This window comes from Elaeis guineensis, chromosome 16, assembly GCF_000442705.2.
Source record: "Elaeis guineensis isolate ETL-2024a chromosome 16, EG11, whole genome shotgun sequence".
In the NCBI taxonomy this organism is placed as follows: Eukaryota; Viridiplantae; Streptophyta; class Magnoliopsida; order Arecales; family Arecaceae; genus Elaeis; species Elaeis guineensis.
Genome location: NC_026008.2, coordinates 34055439 through 34078596, shown reverse-complemented (window position 1 = coordinate 34078596; position 23158 = coordinate 34055439). Strand labels below are relative to the sequence as shown.

The 23158-nt window shown below is 34.9% G+C and overlaps 1 protein-coding gene across 2 annotated transcripts; it reads left to right on the top strand.

The window, feature by feature from the left end:
• Positions 1 to 1206: 1206 nt before the first annotated feature.
• LOC105059458 (peroxisomal acyl-coenzyme A oxidase 1) lies at positions 1207 to 22392 on the top strand. 2 transcript variants are annotated; one of them, XM_010942754.4, is made up of 14 exons: positions 1209 to 1469; positions 2105 to 2213; positions 4354 to 4415; positions 6390 to 6599; positions 6852 to 6939; positions 7022 to 7184; positions 8396 to 8594; positions 13151 to 13348; positions 16957 to 17088; positions 20040 to 20160; positions 20368 to 20478; positions 20945 to 21014; positions 21739 to 21922; positions 22015 to 22392. In XM_010942754.4, exons 1-14 carry the CDS (start codon positions 1332 to 1334, stop codon positions 22222 to 22224), a joined length of 1995 nt encoding a protein of 664 aa, XP_010941056.1. In that variant the 5' UTR covers positions 1209 to 1331; the 3' UTR covers positions 22225 to 22392. The 2 variants fall into 2 exon arrangements, 1 of the variants encoding a protein (XP_010941056.1); XR_834286.3 differs by lacking the exon at positions 20945 to 21014 and having other exon boundaries at positions 1207 to 1469; positions 22015 to 22227.
• The last annotated feature ends 766 nt before the right edge of the window (positions 22393 to 23158 follow it).

Genomic DNA, 23158 nt, shown 5'->3' with positions numbered 1-23158 from the left:
TAATTATATTTATATGCTATTAATTTATCTTACCATCTATCTAATAATATCTTTATTTTTATGATCATAAAATATAATTATCTGATCTATATTCATATTTATAGTTATATATTTAAAAAAAATTAAGAAAAACTATCCACTTGAGTTTAAACTTAAAAGTAGCTACCCATTTGATTTTCAAGTAAAAGTAGCTATCTATTTAAAATATAACTTAAAAATAGCTATCTAAATTGGATGAAATGATCCAATTGTCCTTACAATTATAAAGCAACACTACACTATTATAAAGTAATGCTATACTATTATAAAATTATATCACACTATTATAAAGCAATACTGCATTATTGTAAAATAATACTCTAATAAAAGAATACTACACTATGATAATATGATACTACTTTATTGTAAAAAAATAATATACTAATATAATATAATAAAGCAATACTGTATTATTATAAAAAAATACTATACAAATATAATATAATATTATCTTATTGTAAAGAAATACTATACTAATTTAATATAATAAAATAATACTACATTATTATAAAGTAATACTATATTAATATAATATAATATTATTTTATTATAAAAAATATTATACTATGATAATATAATACTACAATATTTTAAAGGATATAAGGATATAAAAGTTATTTCAATTATTATTTTTAATTTATATTTCAAATGAATAGTTATTTTTATTTGAAATTTAAATAAATAATTATTTTTAAATTGAAAATATAGTTGAAGTTTATTTTTAATTTTTTATATTTATAAATATAGATATAAATTATTATATTTTATTAATATCTATATTAGTCAGCAAAATAATATAGATATGGATCAGGTTCCTTGGATATATCGGCACTTTTTAACTGGGGCCCAATCAGATGCCTGCGTTGGCCAAATTCATTAGGAAAAAAAACACACGATCATCGCGGGACTTTCCTGCAAAGAAGATTTCCTTTTTGCTACCAAAGAAAAAGAAGATTTCTTTTGGTACCAAGCTTCTTTCCACGTTTCTGCTCCCTCTTCTACCAATCGGGCTCCTACTTACGATAATTTACAACAAGGACCAAGGAGTTGTAAGTTGGACTGGTTATGTCATAAAAAAGATACTGGAGAGTGTTTTGGTAAAATGGGATTTGCCCGGCTGCCGTACTTCATTGCAAGCGTTTGGGACAGCGAGCATATACTCCGTGCATCAGATAAATAGGGATCGAAGCTGAGAATAGGGGAAGGAGGCCATTGGTGGTCTTTGTTTTGTCAGAAAAGATTGGATTGTTCTTTTGGATCTGAGAGAGATTGGAAGAGGAGAGTTGGGGACGATGGAGGAGATGGATCACCTGGCGCACGAGAGGAGCAAGGCGCAGTTCGATGTGGACGCCATGAAGGTCGTCTGGGCCGGCTCCAAGCACGCCCTCGACGTCTCCGATCGGATGGCCCGCCTCGTTGCCAGCGATCCCGTGAGCTCCCCTCATCTCCATCGCGCCTTTCTTTTTTTCGGGGAATTTTAGTGTTTCTTTTTGGGTTTTCGGAGTGATTTATCCATATCGGTCGTTTTTTTTTTTTTTTTAATTCGATATTCTGATCGATCTTTACTTTTTTTTAAATAAACATTTGATCTCGGTGTTTTTTGGCCGGGGAATCATAATGTTTTATTTGGCCTTCTAGTGTCGATCGGGCAAATTTAAATATACCCTTTTTTTGGTGAAATACGATTGATTCTTTGATTTTCTGAAAAATCCGTGTTTTTTATTTTTGTTGTTGTATACAATTCGAGTGGGACGTTGGATGGGTCTGGTGGCTCGTGGTTGTGTTCTTCTTTTAGTATTAGTCCAAAGATCGAGGATTGTATATGTGATTGTTTTGTAAATAGTAGTGTATACAAAAAAAAGAAAAAGAAATCGAATTATATTCGGTTTACTCCTTTTAAGTGTTTCTTTAAACACTCATATGAGATTTTATAGGTGATTTTTATTTATTTTTGATGGGCTGCAAAATGTGAATTTATTAGGTTTTTATTCTAGTTTTAAATTAGAAATAAAGGGCCCGGTCTTTTGTGAGATCTTGCTCAAGTGATACTATTTTGGCTATCCAGGTATTTCGCAAGGATAACAGAACGATGCTTGGGCGGAAGGAGTTGTTTAAAAACACCCTGAGAAAGGCTGCCCACGCATGGAAGCGCGTCCATGAGCTCCGTCTTACTGGTATAATTTTTTTCCCCTGGTTTCATCATTTTGACAGCAAGTCACTTTTCTTTACCGTATGACACCAGTAACTCACATAGAACATTTTCAAAAATTCTTAGGATGTGTCTCTGAAATTATCATCAGCCTAGCTTGTTACGTGGGTCCCCCTTCTGTGTAGTTTTCCATGCGTTAATGATGGATGATTGTTAATATATGTAGTTATTGTGATACATATTTGTAATTTGCGGTTTGATCAATGTCTGTTTCTGTTCCTTTATTTTTTCGGTAGCAGACAGTTCTAGTAGCTCAAACAGGATTTTTTTTTTAAAAGGTCTGTTGAGTTGCAGAAGATTGGGCAAATCTGGCTTGTTCTTTATCCTTCATTATCTGGATGTCCTATGTTTAAGACCGACCTTCCTGCTCTTGTAGTTAATCCATTGATCAAGGTAAATTTGGAGTTGGCAGAAAGGGGGGACTGGACGTGTTCTCTTGCAAATATTTCCTTTTTGGCAAGCTATATGAAATGCTAAAACAGCATAGTAGGGTTGTGTATGAGTTGTTTTGCTAAGAAAAAGTAAATATTTGTATGTTCTGTTTGCAAAATGGATAATGGGAGAAAAACAATAAGGCAAATAATTGCAACATGATCTTTTAAAGCCATGAGATTTTTTACACTTAACTAACGAGACGTTTAAGGAGTGAAAAAATAAATTACATCAATTGGAAGAGTTCAGAACTTCAAATAATACAAAATCAGTGTACTTTATAGGCAATTCACCCTTCAATTGGAAGCCATGCTTGGGATACTACCATCTACAGTGAATTTATGTAGCCTGACTTGCTCAATTCAATGCTTAATATCCTTTTTAACAGGTACCTTATTGTGTAATATTCAGTGGATCATGAATTTCTTATTTATTTTGCCTATAATAGTTCAGATGCTTCTTGGAAAGTCCGCCAAATAGACTCTTTCGAAGATTTTCTTTTATGAAATTTATAAATATGATTATGTGCTAACAGGCTTACCAAGTATCATATAAAAGGTCAAATATTTTGTTGAGATCTTTGAATGCTTGAGTAACATTTCCTTTTCTCTCCTTCCTTTTTGGTAATTAATTCTCTAGTACAGTTGATTATATGTAATTAGATTTTAAAAAAACAACCCACTTGTGGTTTGTTATGAAAATTTATGTCGATAATCATCTAGGAGTTGAAGATGGAAGAGAAGGCTATCAAAACCATCTCATAAATGTTAAAGTGACTGTTAGTTTAAATTGAGTGGTCATTTGCCCTATGTGGTCATTTAAACATCCGGTTTAGCATCTAAGCCGTCATTTTTTTAATCAGCTTGACCATTTAGTTGGTTTTTTTTCCTAATGATTAAACAATAATACTCTGTTATCATTTTATTTATTGCGTTCTGCTGAATAGTGCATGGCTGTTTTTTCCCTCTTCTTTTCCTTCAATTTCATCATGATCACCGCCATCTTTTTCACGAGCAATAACCATAACTTAGAATAGCTTTTAGTTGGATTATTTGATATTTTTGTAATTGTATCAATTAAGACACAAGTTAACTAGGTTATATAATAGAATATGGGTACTGTTTCAATTATTATGTGTTCAAATAATCCATTTAATCATATAAAACTGTTTAATTGCTTGAGGATGGGATAGTGTTTGACCACTGGTCAACCATCTTGGCTACTATCATCAACGCTCTTCATGGCAGTTCATGTAGCTGCACATTTAGTCCAATTATATTTCCTCTAAGACAATTCACAATTCTCAAAACCTGAGTTGCTTTCATGTTTTTTCCTCTAGTTCAGGAAGATTCTTATATTGTTTTCTTCTATTGGTGGATATGTATTTATACCATTGGGTTTCTAATAACTTCTCTGTGATATTTCTTGTGTCATTAAGAACTAATATGTTTCTGGAATGGTGGTGGTAAAACCATCTATTTCCATGGCTCATGATATTGATCAAGTTTTTTGTTACAGGATATCCAATTATCCCAGGAAGTTTACTTTTTAACCTTTATTAATTGCAAATATTTTTGCTGTCTAAATCTTCTCACGTGACATCAATTCTCTTTTTTTTTTTCCTGCACATGTCTTCCCTTATATACTCATGGCACAATGTTTTGTTGTAACAGAAGAAGAGGCATCAATGTTAAGATTATTTTTGGATGAACCTTCTTATGTGGATCTGCATTGGGTATGGACCTCTATGCCTTGTTAACACTGTTGTGGATAATACTGCAGAAGATTTATGTTGATATATGTATACTGACAGATGACTTATTTTTGATACTGTTAAAGCTAGACATTTTCTTACAATAGTTAAATTGCCTAAAGTTGTTGATGTTATAGCCATCTAAAATAGTCTACTATTTTTAGGATACTTTGTTAGATATTAATATGCTTTAAAACCAACCACTTTACACTGTAATTAGGTATTATACTCTGCCTAATGACTTTGAGTCTATGAGATATGTGTCATCTTTCCATACATGATACAATTTGGAGATGTTCATTGCATCACAATGCAAATTATGGCAATGGACCAGGAGAATCTCTGGTTTTGAGTAAGCAAGATGACAATGAGTGACTTTACTTTCTTGTGATGCTTCTTAGTAACTCACTTCCCCCCTTCTTTAATGAAGAAATTTGGGTAATGTATTCATAAAATTTAGAGAGCACTCATGATTTTTTTGGACCCTTAGGCTACAACAAGATAAGGAAAGTGAAATACCACTACTATGAAATATTGTGAAGTTCTTCAAAATGTTTGTTGGTTTATTCTTCTTTTTGTCATTAATCATAGGCGGTGGAACATTCTCGCTTGAGCTCTTTGTGTTATCTTCAATGTCTATGGTGGATCTTATTGATAGGTGCTCCTGTAATGTTCCTTGAATCTAGGGCAGATCTGACAAAATTGCTACTTAACAATATATCATGAGCTTTATGGAAAAGAAGAAATGCTTGTGTATGACATAATAAGGAAATCAAACATTGAGCCTTTTGTATGCCATCAAGTATCATCAGGAGCTGCAATTTCTTGATTCTTCGATCTAAGTATAGGTGAATTTTGGAAGGCTGCTCTGGTTGCATGAGCTTGTGAAACCAATTAGGTACGCGTATTAATTTTGCAACCCATCTTTTAGGTTTACATGGCAAACCCTCTTGCTTAAAGTTACTTTTGCCAGAATGTACTGACACTTTAGTGGGTTGGTCTGGTTAAGAACTGGTTGCAGCTTGTTCTCACTTTGATAGATTATGCATTGATCCATAAGGTTGACTCTATCTAGATTGGATAAAGATTATCGGTTGTTGTAGAGTTAATCACAAAAGCATATGGAATCTTTTGTATTATATGTTGGCAGCCATTTCTCTCTACGTGCTTGTTCTTAGGAAGCTTTGGATTTATTTGATGTGTACTGTCTTTGTTGAGGTTTTACTTTTAACCCTTTCTGCTGGTCACATGATGGTCCATGTGTCCAAACATATCTATTAATCACTGGGATCCCTTTTCTTGGGTCATTAATTTTTACTTGGTCTTTTGTTCTTTTGCTTGGTCTTAGGGTCATTGGACTATTATGTGATGTGATTTAGACTCGAGGTCTTCTCCATGGTAGATCTTCTCATATCATAATGTGGACCAAATGGATGATTGTAGCTTCGAGATTTATTGTTAATCCATAGGTTACTTCAATGAACCATAACATGTGAGTCCTCAACCTACCTGAAGAAAATCCAAGAAAATAGATGGAAGGAGATAAGAGAATAAATATTATTTCTCATAAAACTTGGCTGCCACCTGCTGACATTCTGTGAGAGTCCCAAGACTTCTATACTTTAGAGGATTAGGATACTTCTATAGAACCTTTTATGAGGAATAATTAAAAAAGGAAAAGAATAAAAATAAAAATTCAGCAGCCTCACTTATGCATAATGATGTTAATTAATGAGAAATGTCATGCTGTCACATGATGTTTGACAAACCTCTATATTTTGTTAGAATTTCCTAAATTTATTTTGTTGGAGGTCAACTTATATGTTACCCTTTGATTCATTTGTATTTGTGATTGTTTTTACTTACAGGATCTTGGTAATTCTCACAAGCAGGCATATATGTACTGATGGTCAATCCTCTGTTAGCTGACTTACATCTTTGTAAATTTCTTTACAGGGCATGTTTGTTCCAGCTATAAAAGGACAAGGAACTGATGAACAACAGAAGAAGTGGTTACCTCTGGCCTATAAAATGCAAATAATTGGCTGCTATGCACAGACTGAACTTGGTCATGGTTCAAATGTCCAAGGCCTTGAAACAACTGCAACATTTGATCCCAAAACTGATGAATTTATCATTCACAGTCCTACTCTAACTTCAAGCAAGGTAAGTGGTAGTTGTAATAAGACCTTTTTGGTCTTATACTAATCTTCCTAGGAGTTCCATGTGTGTTTCCTTTTGATCTACTTTAATGGTGCTTAAAAGATTTCTTGCCCCAATACTTATCTCTTCTTGTTTTCCAATTGGATTTGGAAAAGCATATGTTTATGCTAGTCCATGATAATGGCTTGATGCTGCTCATGAAATGGACATTCTTGCTATACCTTCTGATGTTCATATATATCATTGCATGAGCAGTGGTGGCCTGGTGGTTTGGGAAAAATTTCTACACATGCAGTTGTTTATGCTCGTTTGATCACGGATGGAAAGGACCATGGCATAAATGGTATGTTGCTCACATCTTGTTTGCAAGATGATGTTCAAGTTGGTTTTCTTTATTCATTGTCTGAAAAGTCTTTACTGCCCAGGTTTCATAGTCCAGTTACGAAGTTTGGATGATCACTCACCTCTTCCTGGGATCACCATTGGTGATATTGGAACAAAATTTGGAAATGGTGCATACAACACAATGGATAATGGCGTTCTACGATTTGATCACGTGCGCATAGCAAGAAATCAAATGTTGATGAGGTTTGTTTAGCCTCTTCCTTTCTTATTTTGCCTTTTGATATATTTATATCCTTTTCTTTAATGTTTTTGGTGTTGTAACATAGTCATGATTTTATAAGTTCGACTCGGAATCCGAATTTCTTCAATCCTGTATACATGTACTCTTTAATCTAATTGTAAACTCAATATGTGAAAAAGTGGGAAGATTATCCATGTAAAAGTTTGACTAATTGGAGGAAAAGATTGAGATTTGTTTATAGACATTTGGCTTTCTGAATAATTTCAATACTGACTGCTGCTTAGCAATCTGACCTCCTCCACTGTCTGAGATCTTATTAAAGTGATCTTAGATGTTTTGGAAGTTTGATTTGTATTAATGGAAACTAAAGAAGCTGTAGAAACATTATAGGCATGTAATATGTTGAAAATTGTCCCACTAGTTATTACGAAGACAAAAGAGTAGTTCGCATCTTATCATCAAATTCCCATAACACTAGTCAATGTAAGGAAGGCAACATTCAGTACTAAGGAATGCCAGTGTGAGTTGCTACTCATACCTTTTGGTCTACGTGATGTTCCGACAACAATGATATTATGCTTTAACGCTCCTATGTTCTTTTCTCCCACTGACATCATTCATTAATAGCTAGGCTCGGTGACCTTGGTGTTAAGATAAACTGTCCATGGAGACTGAATAGATTATGGACGTGGACCAGGCTATAAATAGAGATCATATAGAGACATGAGTTATGTAAGTCAACTGGAAAAGATGCAAGCAAAATCTTGGATCAATCTCATTACTATATCATCTCCTAAGACTGAAAATGCAGAATCCCCTATTATGCTGTAATTTGAAACCTGATTTTAGTGTGTTTGTAATTTAAGAAGTTTTTATATTATTGCATCTGAATTGTAAGCTGCATATACTTGGAACTGCACTGAACAGTTTGTCCTGTACCTATCTTGTAGGCATTGTCCTGTAGAAGGTTTTCATTGGCATTATTGTAATTTGAATACTGTTTAAAGTGCAACAAGCGGCCTCTTGTAAATCTTCTCTGTAGCTCCTTTAGTATTTTACTGAGCTACCACTGTCTGAGTGCTCTAAAACTACAGAGACTATTTTACTGAGCTACCACTGTCCAAGTGCTCTAAAACTACAGATGTCATAACTTGCTACTTGACTTTAAAGAAGAAAAGAAAATCTGGGCTTACATATTCAACAAATGCTGCAGGGTTTCACAGGTTACAAGGGAGGGAAAATATCTGCAATCTGATGTTCCACGGCAGCTACTTTATGGGACAATGGTGTATGTGCGTCAAACCATTGTGTCAGATGCTTCTAAGGCATTGTCTCGAGCTGTCTGTATTGCAGTAAGGTATAGTGCTGTCCGCAGACAATTTGGTTCACAGGATGGTGGTCCAGAGACTCAGGTATTAGCTCCTTGGAAGTTTCCATACAAGTTAATGCTTTATCAAGAAGTTTATGGACTTAGTTATATAAAATATAATTTGTCCTTTGACATTGTCCTTCTGGACTTCATGCATTACCCTTTATTTGTATATCTCCTAGGAAATGAATTGGTGTTCTGCTCTCCTTTGAAAATTTCTAGATAAAACCTTGCGTCTCATACATTTATTTTGCCTTGACTAGACTTTTATTCCATGCCTGATGGATCATGGAATCCCTCAGAATCTGATTCTTTGTTTTTTGAAAAGTTTCTAACACATTATGTTCACTGAAAATGATATTTTTTGAATGTGTCATGGAAGATAATTGGTTGTTTCTGCTGGAAAGCTCTGGCAGTAACTTTCAAGTCCTGCTTTTCAATTTCAGGAGACATGACTTACAAAATCATAAAACTCTAAAGAAATGTTTAATTACAAAACCCTTATAATTATAGCAAAAATAGAAACAAATAGTAGAAAAAATGCCTAGAAGAGGAGTGTCGTGTATAGAAAGGTGTGCATTAAAGGGAGCATTTTTTTTGTTACAGATAGAACCAGAGTTTATCTTAATTACATTTTGATTATATGTGTAAATACTCTTTATGATAGAATTACCTAGAAGCCCTTATTGTAAAGGAATGACTCGTAGGTTTACACATGCATGAGGCAAAGCGAGGATATGTAAAAGCACTGCATGATAACCATAAACAACAAACAATGTCCCATTGCTTCCTCATTGATTTGCAGTTGGTCTAGCGAGTCGTGTGCCATTGTCTTCTGTAGATTATATCATGGTACAATGATTAGCAGATAGAACATACTGAACTATAAAGAAAAGTGGAAAGTGTAGCTGCATCTGACCATTGTATCTTTCAACATGTCCAGAATTTTAAACTACAACTATCTCCAATCAAGTTTCTATTTGAACTGTAACTGGTTGTAGATATAAAGTTACGCTTCACATGGGGTTTCGAGAGGAGTAATTTTTTTTTTATTTGTAGTGACATCCCTTACATGATTTGCAAGGGTAAGTCTTTGCATGATAGTAAGGTTGCTCACCATTGCGATCTGGTGGTAAGAATCGCAAAACACAGAAAGAGCCTCTCTGCACATGGGGGTAAGGCTGTGCACATATGAGCCTAGAGATGGGCAATGGGCCATGCCTGGTACGGCACGACCCAGGCCTATCGGGCCGAAGGTTTAACGGGCCGTGCCTGGCACGGCCCATGTAGTAAACGGGCCGTGCCAGGCACGACGCTGGGCCTAGGCGTGGTGGGCCATGCCAGGCAGGGCTCATTGGTCCGTTAGGCCCGTGGGCCTAACGGGCTTTTTTTTAAAAAAATTTAAAATATAAAAAATAAAAAAATATTAAGTAATAAAAATATATAAGAGATAGAAGATATAAAATGAGAAAATTGCATTTTCAATGCATTAATACTCATAATATTAATTCATGTTAAAATTTAAAAAATAAAGAAAAAAAATTGAAAAAAAATCAATGAATGATAAATTTCTTCAAAATTAAAAGCATGGGAAGAACTCTATTTTTAGAATTATTAAAAGGATCAAATGATTTAGAAATATAATGAGAATCTTGTTTCGCACGAAAACCATAATTAGGAGCCCATAACGGATATAAATGGCTCGTGCCAAGGCACGGCCCATCTTAAGGGGGTTGGGTTGGCACGTAGCTGGGTCGTGCCTAGCCCGCCGATCTTGCCAATCCAGGCCCTTATGGGCCATGCTGGACCTAAGCCCTAGGTTGCAAAACCCTAGCCCAGTTTGACCCTTTTATATATGCTATGCCTAGCATGGCCCATTACTGTAGCAAGTGGGCCATGCTTCGTGTCGAGCCAGGTCGTATAATATGTGGCCCCGCCCAATGCCCATGTCTATCTGAGCCTCCTTAGACCTCATAATGGTAGGAGGCTCGTGCACGAGGCCTCCATTACGCCATGCATGATCTGCGAAAATAAACCCTACACTAACCCTCTATTTGATACGAGGGATGGATTGAAGAAAGAATGGATGGAGGAAGAAGGATAGATGAATGAAAAATCTATCCATCCTCTCGTATGTTTGGTGAAATATGGAAGGATAGATGAAAATGATTCCCTCTGTTTGATATAGAAGGAATGAGAGAGAGGATGGATGATATGTGTATGATATTTTATAAAACTATTTTTTAATAAAAATAATATTATTATCAATTTATAATACTTATTTATACTAAAGAAGTAAACAATGTATAAACTTAAAATCTTTATAATTTGTAATTATATAAATATTTAATTTATATATGATTTTATAAATTAATTATCAATAAATTAATTATATAAATAAATAATTAATTTATAATTTAGTTTAAATACTTAATTAATATTATACAAATAGTCAATATAAATAGAGAAATAGAAGATAATCTAATTATTTAATTATAATTGTGAAAATTATACTAAAATTAAAATAATGACTAATAAAATTTAATAGTATATGATTAACAGTATATATAAAAAAATATATAAATAATATGAATGAAAAAATGAAGAAGTATTATATTTTTATCAAAAAAAATTAATGAAAGATAATTTTGTCAATGCAAAAGTCCGTCTTTCAATGCTCCATCCATCCTTTCTTCATCCTCCCAATTTGGGAGGATGCAAAATGGTGGGGTAGGGTGGATAGACAATCCTCCTTTTTCATCCATCCTTCCTGTAACTTTTTGAACCAAACGGTGGATGGAGGCCATCTATCCTTCCAATCCTATCCATCCATCCCCTCACGATCCCAACCAAATAGAGGATAAAGCTTAAAGAGGGCTTCAAAATTTTATAAAGCAAAATCTGTAGTAGCCATCTGCTTAAAGTTGAATCAAAATCCATATGTTCAGACTTCAGATACCTTCTTTTTCTTAGTCCAAAAGGTGAATTTATTGACCTAGAAGGCTAGAACCATCTAATTGCTGTCTAATCTTCATGACCAGTAACTGAACATCCACCATCTTGCAGCATTAAATTGATTTCATCAAATTACGTAAATGGCTTTAACTAATAAGAAAACTCAAAAAGCCCTCATGTTTCAAAAATCTGAGCTAGCAGACTGAGGCTGCTCTCTGGAAATAGGATTTCTGCAATCACCATATATCAAACTTTTAGCTGTTTTATATTATTTGTGTTTTATTGCTTTCCTAAACTTTTAGTTGTTTTATATTGTTTGTGTTTTCTTGCTTTTTTTAAAGCACTAGTGTATCATGACATGGGTTGATTAGTTAGGCTGGGTTTTCGAGGACAGAGCAGAAAGAGAAATAGCATAAGGAGAAAAATTGTTTCTCACAAAAGATTTTTCCCATTTAGAACTTATCACATAGTATCTTTGGTCGCAGAAGGCTTTGAAAGGAGATGTGAGGATATTCAAGGATTGTAGGCTATGGGTTAGAGACATGGTTGCTGGATCATGTTCTGTGCAGATTTCTTTTTTGTAGGTAGGCACTGGTTTTTTCTCCCTGAAAAGAGAAAAGAGAAGGAACTGAAGACTTCTAACATGGTTAGGATTTCTTGAGAATTATAAGAAGATCTAATTTAAGAAATGGATGGGAGGATTCTTACTAGTCCTGCTAGAAACAATTAAGTTTAAGCTCACATATGTTATCAAATCTGATGTAGAAGAGTATTAAATTGCTAAATAATGTTTAAAAACTAATAGTAATGGCAAGAACAAAGAAAAGAGGTGGATTCATAACATAAAGGAACGAGAGCATGTTGGGGAGAGGGTGGGGGGAAGTAGGATTGATTATGGTTCAGGATCTATACAGAAGATGTATATTAGGCTTTAATAGAAGTATATTAAAAAAAATTGTGGGGGGGGGGGTCTAGAAGGGAGAAAGAGGTAATGAGGGAGGTGAACTGAAATCATTTTTGTTCTCCTTTTATTCATAATGTACACCCTTGTTGCATGTAGCATGTTGAGGGCACTTCATCTTCTAAACCATGTTTAGACAGAAAATGACTGGCTCTGTCTTCAAAGTGGTGGGCCTCTCTAGAGTATAAAACAAGCAAAATCAAAGCTAGATGTGTGGTTTAGTTATATAATAAGCTCTGGCATGTGGGATTGAATGCACTAGTTCCAGCTCATCCTCCCTGATTTATGAAAGTAGATGTCCATGAAAAGAAAACAATGGTCTTGGAGTTACGTAAATTTAGAATAAACAAATATAATTGTTATGAATATAAAGCTTTGCTTTAAGTAAATTGGTAAGTATGAGGTGAATAAGGGACTTAATCATAAATATGTGGGTGTAATTTATGTAAATAATCATTGGTTTCCAATGGACAAATTATAAGAGAGAGGACCAACTAGATGAATGCCAAGTAACTATGATTAATCAATAGGGCCAAGAAAGGAAAATGTGGACCTGAGCTATTTAATTCTTGTTAGATCCTTGTTTCTGATTGGTAATGTTGTTGTTTGGTAATCTGCATTAAATTTCTAATACAAGAATCATACTATTGGGCTTTTATATCGTGACTTTCTTTATTGTATAGGTCATTGATTACAAAACTCAGCAAAGCAGGCTCTTCCCATTGCTGGCTTCAGCTTATGCTTTTAGATTTGTGGGTGAGTGGTTGAAATGGCTATATGCAGATGTCACTCGGAGACTACAAGCTAATGATTTCTCAACATTGCCCGAGGCGCATGCATGCACTGCTGGTTTGAAATCTTTGACGACCTCTGCCACAGCTGTGCGTAACTCATTTACTATATGTAGCTAACATTCATGCTGCTTTTGATTCCCACCTCTTTCAGTTTCAAACCTCAGTTTCAGTTTGACAGAGATTATTTCTAATTTTTCCTCAAAACAAGAGATTATTTTTAATTTACACCATTAGGTAATCTATCGGTTTCTGATCTTGCTTTAAAAATTTTAAGAACATTTAGTTTGTTGGGAAATCTATAGCCGTTTGCATGTGGTTCCTTAGAGTGGCTAGACTTGAGGTCTTTGGGATAGTTTATTAGATATTTTTCCTCATATATTTGAGTAACTTATGAATATCAACAAGATATTTTCTTTTTATGAAGAGATAAATTCATTTACCCTTTACGCTTAGCAATCTCGCAAAAGGGTATAACTTTATACTAGTCTATCTTAGACCAATAAAATGCATCCGATGTTCCATCATTTTTATTCTGTACTCCAAGGGTTATTCTTGTCATGTTTTATTAATTAAGCAGCCCGAATCAGTTTCATTTCCCTAGTATTGCAATTCTGTTAGGTCCATAGAATCTTCAAGCAATCATATAAGCTTTTTCCATGAACTTGGTCTCATTATCTGCTGTTGGTTAACATTTCTAACTGTGCAAAGAACAAAATTATTTGAAAACCAGAAAACTTCATGACTTTCGAAGGGCTTTTTAGGTTTTTCTCTACAAGCTGTAAAATGTAGAAATCAGTACTATGATGGTATTGTTAGTTGTTATCATGGAATTGAATGGAGTTGATGATTATTATGGTAAAACATAAATTTTTAAGAGGGTGGTGGGGTTTTCGAACATATGAGGTAAAGATCAGCTCTTTTCTTTGGGTAGAAAAATCAACCTTCTTTGAATAACAGTGTTTCAATTTCTTTGCAAGAAATCTATTGTTAATATATAATTCTTTAATGTGATGGAAGAATTGTTAATTTAGTGAATTATTTGTTGTTTGCAAAACCTTGATTCTCACTTATTGGACCTTAGAATATTCATTGATGACATGTTTGGCCCTCACTGGTGTTGGGGCTGTGGGGGGAGCTATCAGCAACGTGTTTAGCCCTGAGTTACTTAATGGATTATCCATGCAAAATTTCAAATCATCATGTTTCTTCATTAGACTGCTCTAAGTTTATAAGCATAGAACATTGACTCGGATTGGGTATATCTTATTACTGGTCATGACTGAAAATGTTGACCTGTTCTCCTTAATTGGTTTCCTGCTAAATCCAGCAACTTGCTTTAATAGTCCCAATGTGATATTGATCATTTAATTCAGGTTCATTATATGTTGGGATCTTGATTATAATTTTTACCTTTTCCAACCCTCAGCTCCATGGTTAATTTCCACTCAATTTACCAGTACATTCACCTAGATGGTTGAAATGGGAAAAAAAGCATATCGCTTTGCCTTTGTCTTCAAAAACTCATAACAAAAATGTGAGGGCCTCTTACATGCAAACTGAATGTGCCATGAAGTCCCTAAGGATGAGATTAATTATAACCATATGGTGATGCTTGAAGCGATTTACACTTTAAGTTGGTCCTCAAAATCAAGGGCCTGTTATTGGATTTGAATTCTGAGGCCTAAAACTATTTAGTATCATGTTATGATGGATGGGAACATGGCTAAACTATCATGCTTCTAGTTTTCTCTTTTTCTTTTGGCTTTTTAAGCGTCTCCTTTTTTCTTGTTAAAGATGTTTTCAACTAAAATTATATTGTGCATCAGATCATGGTTAGATTGTTTTTTCAATAACATGAACAAGTAATAGGAAAATGTTTTTTGTCCTGTGTTACTTGGACACTTGCATCCAGCTCCAAAATTCTGTGTCAAATACACAATCGAGTTAGATACGTATTAGACACTCGGATACTTATGAAGTTCTTCTGTAGCTATATTTAAAGATTACAGGAGAGTTGAACTCTTCCAATAATGAGTTTGATTCTCTATTTTGATATTAAAAGTGAGTATTTGTCCATTTTAGATATTGATCAAGGATGTGCATATTGATGCAACTTTGCAAAATATTATTTTCCTTTTGCCCTTAAGCTAATTGGGAAGTTTGAATGAGGAGCATTTACACACACACACACACACACACACACATAAACACGCAAGCACGCAAGCACACACACACACACACACACACACACATATATATATATATATTAACAAACAACATAAATAGCAATTTTAAAGTAGTTATCCTTATATATACACACTACTTGTTTTTCCTTGCTATATGCATGTATCCAGATTCGATTCTTATATTTGTGCCCATGCAACACTTTTTTTGTCCTTTTCTCAAAAGTAGTTTACAAATCTTGTTGCGTGTTAGCATTTTAAAAAACATCGAAAGTTTGATACAGTGAAATCTTGAAGTGGAATGTGACCAACACCACATGCTAAACATATGGTATGCTATAAACTGAAGTCCCAACAAACTGATCTCCAACATAGTTATCATATTATTCCATAATCTTCACCGGACCTGCTTTGGATGCAAAAGCTCCAGTTCACTGATTCTTCCAAAATCTGAAGTGTAATAGGTGCGATAGAAAGATGTCCACCATCAAATGCAAAACCACAACACTGATAATATATATCAGATTTATCACTTTGTCATTGGGCTTACTACTGTCTTGTCTTGTGGTGTGTTAAGAATTAGATAAGCTACCTCTATCTTATTTTCTCGAGAGAAAGCAGAAGACAAAGAAATGGTCTTTGCTCAAGACTAAAGTGCCTTATAAATAACAGTTCTTTGGATGCCATGCAATTAATTGCACGGATGGGTGTATAAATAGCAAGGAAGAATAAGTATATAGCTTTCCTATGAGCATTCTGCAAGGACCAACAAATGGGAGGTTACAATTACCTTCTGTCATGGGTCTCTTGTGTGCATGTGCAGATTAAATGATGTTTCACTGTATCAATGATGGTTGTAGTGCATACATGGCTCAAGATGATCAGCGAAGATATCTAAATAAATTTTCAAATACCAGAAAATAAGATATAGGAACAACCACAGACTGGTGAATGATGATGGTGCATCCATGTTAGTCTAAAGTAGCTTGTTAAGATTTAGAGCTCCTGCTAATCAATCCGAATATAAAAGGTTCAACTATGGATAATGATATGTGCCTTAGAGTTTAAGATTTCCTTTTTACAGTTGGTCAACTTGATGTCAAGACTATCAAATGGTATTGCATTCTTGACCAGGGCAACATTGAACAAGAGAAGAGCTTGTCATGAGACATAAAACACATATTGTTGTCAATCTATTTTAACAAAAGGGCCTGAGTTGCTCACACAACAGGGGAGCAAGTTCTACCATGTGGTTTCTGTAGAGTTGGAAAGAGATTTAATGAAGAGGAAAAAAGTCAAGTTGCATATAAAAACTTTATTATCTCGAAGCTAAAAAACCACACAAACAGAAATTACCATTGTTATATGCTCACTTGATGAAGTTAGAACCACTTTGCTTATTCTGATTCATCCTCTGCTTTCTGCACTGTATTTATCTGCTTAACTTCTGTCTGGTTCCATGTATTTTCTTGGTCCCAGATATGTATCTTAATCTTTTTATTTTTACTGCAGGATGGCATTGAAGAATGCCGAAAACTATGTGGTGGTCATGGTTATTTGTGTAGCAGTGGGCTTCCTGAGTTGTTTGCAGTATATGTTCCTGCCTGCACTTATGAAGGAGATAATGTTGTTTTACTTTTGCAGGTTAGCGTATTATTTTCTTTTTTATTAGAGTTTTCATATTTGAACAATTCATATACTTGATGTGATTGCTTTACTCTGTTTTAAAAGGTTACATGATTTTTATAAGATAATAGTCAGCTAAGATTCTGTACCCTAGACTTTCTTATTTTTTTCCTTTCTCTGAGACAGAAAAACAATGGGCAAGGATACTATAAGTCCAAGGGGTAAAGATCAACCTTCCTAATTTTATGCTACATAAAGAGTTGATCCTTTGCAATCATGGTACTGATGTTTATTTTATGGATGGTAGTCCAATTCTGTGATTATCTTATCAAATGACCATAATCATCTCTTCAAGTAGTGGCCTGTGCTGGTTTGGTGTTGGCCAGGACATAACATGCCAGACCAATATTGGCATTGCTGCAGGGTCGGCATGACACCCTTTATTTTTTTATTCTAAGTTGAAAGGATTTTTTTTTTTAATTTTGAGTCTTTTTAATATTTGTTTTGTAGTGGGATGGCTCGACATGTGCTGTGTGGACCAGCGACCAGCATTCCCACCAGCACCAATACTTGAAACCTTGCTATCACAATGTTATGCACTAAGAGAAGTTGATCTTTTAAGGTTGAGTGCGACTGACTTAGCAAAAAAGGGACAGAACATATTGTGATGAGGTTACTAAGTTTTAGGTAGCCTAACTTGTTTCATTGATGATACTTGGATCTCATATACTTTTCAAAATAATCATAAACCTTCAACTGACAAGTCATACCTCATCTTGCCTATTGTTTCTACAAAATACAATTTCTTTGTCAGTGTTAGTCATAAGCCTGGATAAGGGGGGAGGATTGTTGTTAGATAGGTAGATGATACCGAAGAACGCACTAATTTATGAAGTAAATACTAATCTTTTTGGCTGATAACCATGGTGATTATGACTCATTTTCAATTAATCAAAAAAGACTGACTTCGACTTTTCGGGATTATTTATGCTCTTTTTGCCTTTTCAACTTAATTTGACATCATTTCTCTCCTCATACTTGATGATCAGTATAAGTATATAACATATGCATTTATTTTCACTGATGAAAATATGATGTGGGATAATTACCTAAAAATTGTTGAGGTCTTTTTTTCATTGACATCATCAAGGGCTTGTCCGATCTATTGAAGACTCACATGAAAAATATGTTTTTATTTGTCTCTTCAAGAACTATAGCCCTTACGATCATCAGCTTTCTCAAATCCTTAACTTGAATATGCATGCATATTCTTGTAGCCACCCTAGAAATGTATATTCTTGCAGTGTTGAAGACTTAAACACACACACACACACACACACGAAATATACTAAAATTTTGCCTACCCTTGAGACCTATATTCTCATAGCAACATATCTTCCAATAAACAAACTCCATACTTAGTCCATGATCAAAAGATCCTTTCATCTGGCCTGAATCCCTTATTTGAATGAAAATAGATCTTGTGGATATTTGACAATACATTCTGTACCTTGCTAAAAAACTGGTTCTTGTTTACCAACCACACATTATCTAACCAATCAAATTCCCATCTTGATGCATTCCTCAAAAAATGCGATTCATGTTGATTCTTCCCCCAAATAATGAAGAGATATTGGAGGAATTGTTACATATGAATTGAGCATAGTTTTGCAAAGAAACACCCTACTTGTTTCATGAGAAGAGATGGGAAATGTGCTCCATATCGTTTGATTGAATAGTTACCTCAGCTCCTAATTTTTTGAAGGAAACCTCCCTTCAATTGGTCCTTTTTCACAAAAAGCAAACATAAGATAACAAATCAAGTTTTTCCCTCAGATTTCAAATAGATATCCCAAATTCAATTTGATCATGTTTCTCTTCTACCTAGGAGAAGACAATCGAAGAATTCCCAATCATGGTCCTTGTGGATCAGATCATCCATATGGGATATATTCTTCATATAATTTTTGAGTCAAATGTTATTGGAACTTTTTTCTAGAGTCATCTGTGGATAATTTTGGTCTACCACCATTCAGTTGAATTTACACAATGAGTGCCTCTTATGTTGTCAGAATTAGGGTTGAAATCATCAATCATAAAGGGATTTAGATTGGATCAAATTGTAGATTGGATTATGGATCATAAGATACTATCTGACTTCTTTTGAAAATTTTTAGGAATACAAAAGAAATGTGAATTAAGAATGAAAGGGCATACATATAAAAAGTTATTTCCCACCCTCACATGCCCATATCTATCATGTCTAATGAAATAAACATCACATCTGATTATTCAAGATATTTTCAACAACCTACCAATTCAGTTATGTTTTAGGTGGAATTTTTATTTTTTTATTTTTTTTTAAAAAATAACAGATGGACATAAAACTAAGAAAATTTGTCTGTTTTTTTGCTCTAAGAACCACAAACTTACTTATTAGAAGTTAAAACTCTAATGGACTTTCTAATTTTACATGCTTTAGTTTGAGGCTTATCAGTGATAAATAGGTAACTATAAAGCCATGCCATCAAGTAATTATGCAAAAATGGATTTCTGCATGGTTTAACACGTAAATAACATGAGCATTAGTTGGATCTTATGACCCAAAGGATTGCACAAAATCACAAATTATAATACAAATTTAGACCTCATGATACTAACAGGTCCTGACCGAAGGATTAGATCCAGCTAGTCTATGGCTGTTTTGTTCCAGAATGCAAGATTCAGATAATGGCTCATGTGATTTTAATAAAAGTGTGCCCCACATTTTCAAATGACTGCACAAGCGGGCTACTTCCTTTATAAAAATGATACATAAGAAAGTCCATGGAAAATTATGGATGTTTAGTGACCCTTCTATTTCCTTCTGAGAGCTTCTGAGCTACAAACAATTTGTTGGTTTACAACTCTTGTTTTCTCCTTAGCTTTCAGCCAATACAATCTGAACTGATCCTTTTGATGATTAATAGGTTGCAAGGTTTCTTATGAAGACCGTCTCTCGTCTCGGGTCAGGGAAACAGCCTGTGGGGGCCACAGCATATATGGGGAGAGCACAGCACTTAATGCAGTGCAAATGTGACGTTCGTGGAGGTAGATCTTGTTGCAAAATTTTACATGTTCTGATATAATTAAATCTAAGAAATTTATTCGTAAATATAAGTGCATTGGGAGTTTGAGATGTCAATTGCTTGTGAAATAGTGTAGATGACTACTTTTTGTCCAGATTTTGTTTTGTCGTTCCTTAAGTTACACCTAATAGCACTTTTTATCCTTTAATCCTGCTGTCTTGTTGTGCAGCTGAGGACTGGCTGAAGCCTTCCATCATACTGGAAGCATTTGAAGCTAGAGCCGTTAGGCTAGCTGTAAATTGTGCCCAAAATATTAGCAAGGCAGCAAGCCCCGAAGAAGGTCGTTACATTCTCTATGCTTTTGAATTTTCTGGTCAAATCTAAATTTCAGTCAGTTTTCATTCTTTAATATTTTATGCCATTACATGGGCCTTAGAGTTAATAATGAATAATGGTGTCAAAAAACAGTACAAGATATTGGGGTTTGTTTATTGCACATGCATGTGGTGTTCCCAGCATCTTCGGTGAAGTTGCTTGATACAGGGTAGTAGAATCTAGCAAGACATAGGGATAACTAGAATTTAACATTTCCCTTGTATCATGTTTTTTCCATTGGAGAAATAAATAGCTAGTTTCCTACTTCTCTGTCGGATGTTGCTTTTTTCCCCACTGTCTTAAGTCTCAACTATGACCTACAATAGAAAATCCTGAATATGAGCACATGCAATAGTTACATGGCTCTTCATTTTCCAGTTGTCCATACTACAATTTCACATTCTTTTACTGGCATCATTTAATATATGCAGGTTTTTCTGAACTCTCTGCTGATTTATTGGAAGCTGCAGTTGCACACTGCCAATTGATTATTGTATCAAAGTAAGTGTTTTCTCCACCTCTTCCAAGGACCTAATACTAAGGTGTTCGCAATCTTGGTACCGGACCCCATAGGTTCCATGCTGATACAGCATTAGTATAGGAACGGATCCTCTGCGGTACTTTACAAGTACCGCAGGGTGCTGTGCATGCTTGGGGAATGTTCATCTGTTGTGCATGCTTGGGGAACGTCCATCAAAAGATGGGTGGGCACGCGCATGTTAAAATACTAAGAAAAGAGGAATGGATAAATTCCAAGGATATTTGAACGGTTTGGATAAACATCACATAACCGTCTCTTTTTTTATGGATGTCCTAATATATGCACAGTACCCTACGGTACTTTTTGAGTACCGCAGAAGATCCCATTCCCATTATACACTAGGTACAGTAGTTAGTTCAGCATATTGAGACTCAGAATATCCCCTGTACCAATTCGGTACTAGTATGGTACAACATGCCCGAACCTTGCTTAATACAAATAGTATAGATATAGTTGGAAATCTATTTTTTCAACAAGATCAAGGTGGGCTTAATTTGGTAACAAGGGCCTTCAAAAGCCCCAATAATTGAGTGGCTTGGGGTTAATGCTATACGTAGTTTTAGCAAGCACCATGGAACTGGTAGGTCAAGCATTAAAGAAAACTATGCCTCTACTGGTTCTTCTATCTTGCTGTCAACATCAAGTTATAATGCCTGTTATTTCATAGCTATATATCTATTTCAGGTTCATTGAGAAGGTCCAACAAGACATGCCAGGTCCTGGAGTCAGAGAACAACTACAGATTCTCTGCAACATCTATGCACTCTCTGTGCTTCACAAGCATGTCGGTGATTTCCTTGTAACTGGGTGCATCACACCCAAGCAAGCTTCCCTAGCTAATGATCAGCTTCGGTCTCTTTATTCCCAGGTCAGCTTAGTAATTTTGCAAAAGTTTTCCAAATTGTTCTTGGAATTTTTCCTTGAGAAATATATTAAGTACGAAGTCATGGTGCCTTGCAGATCCGTCCTAATGCTATTGCACTTGTTGATGCATTCAACTACACCGATCACTACTTGGGGTCTGTTCTCGGTCGCTATGATGGGAATGTGTATCCGAACCTCTATGAGGAGGCTTGGAAGGACCCACTTAATGACTCGGTTGTGCCTGATGGATACCATGAATACATTCAGCCTTTGCTTAAGCAAAAGATTAGGGTATCAAGGCTGTGAAGGTGCAATCACAATAAACTGAACTTTGTCATGTCTAAGATTCAGAAATAGTGACCAATTATCAATACACGTAGCGGCCATGTTGGGCAATGAATAAAGGTCAGGAATGAGTTCTTTGTATGAAAATGTTGCTGATATTGGTATTGATATGATATCTGTTTGGAGCCATGATGTGTACCTCTTGGTAGAATATTTTGAGATTTGATAGAGCAGCTTATCATGGCTTTCGGATGTGGTACCTGTCGGTTGAGCCATTTTCATTTACGAAATACAGGAGGTTTGTGACTGGTCAGCTAAGTCTAAATTTTCATTAGATTAGTAAGTTTTTACAAGATCAGCTCCTCTTGGATCAGATTAGATTCTTATGGTTCATCTTCAACCATAGTCTCGGTGAAGCATAGTTTGAATGCGATGTCACTGACAACTACTATTTTTAGGAAGGAGATATAAAATGAGTCAACTTTTCGGTAGTCCATTATTGCATACCAATATCATTGGCCACCTTAAGCAATGCTCCTTGGCATATTTTTTGGAGATGTTTGGTTGGAAGAAGTGGGGGTCTGGAATCGGAATCGAAATGGATGATTCTGGTTGGAATAAGTTTCATTTTGATTTCGAAGTGGAATAGGAATGGCTCAATGTATATAGAATTCAATCTCTATTCTCTTTTACGAATTTAAATTTTCATTCTGATTCTGATTTCGATCATGAACCAAACACTTCAGGGATTTGGCCATTCCAATTTTGATTTCAAACTATTTCGATTTCCATTCTTATTTTAATTTGAGTTGCAAACCAAACACCTCCTTTGTTTGATACATACATTGATACCTGGTCACTCCATTAAGGGGGTGTTTAGTTCGCAACCGGAATCAGAATAGGAATGAGAATTGGGATGGTTTGGAATTGGAATGGTCAAATTTTCAAGCATTTG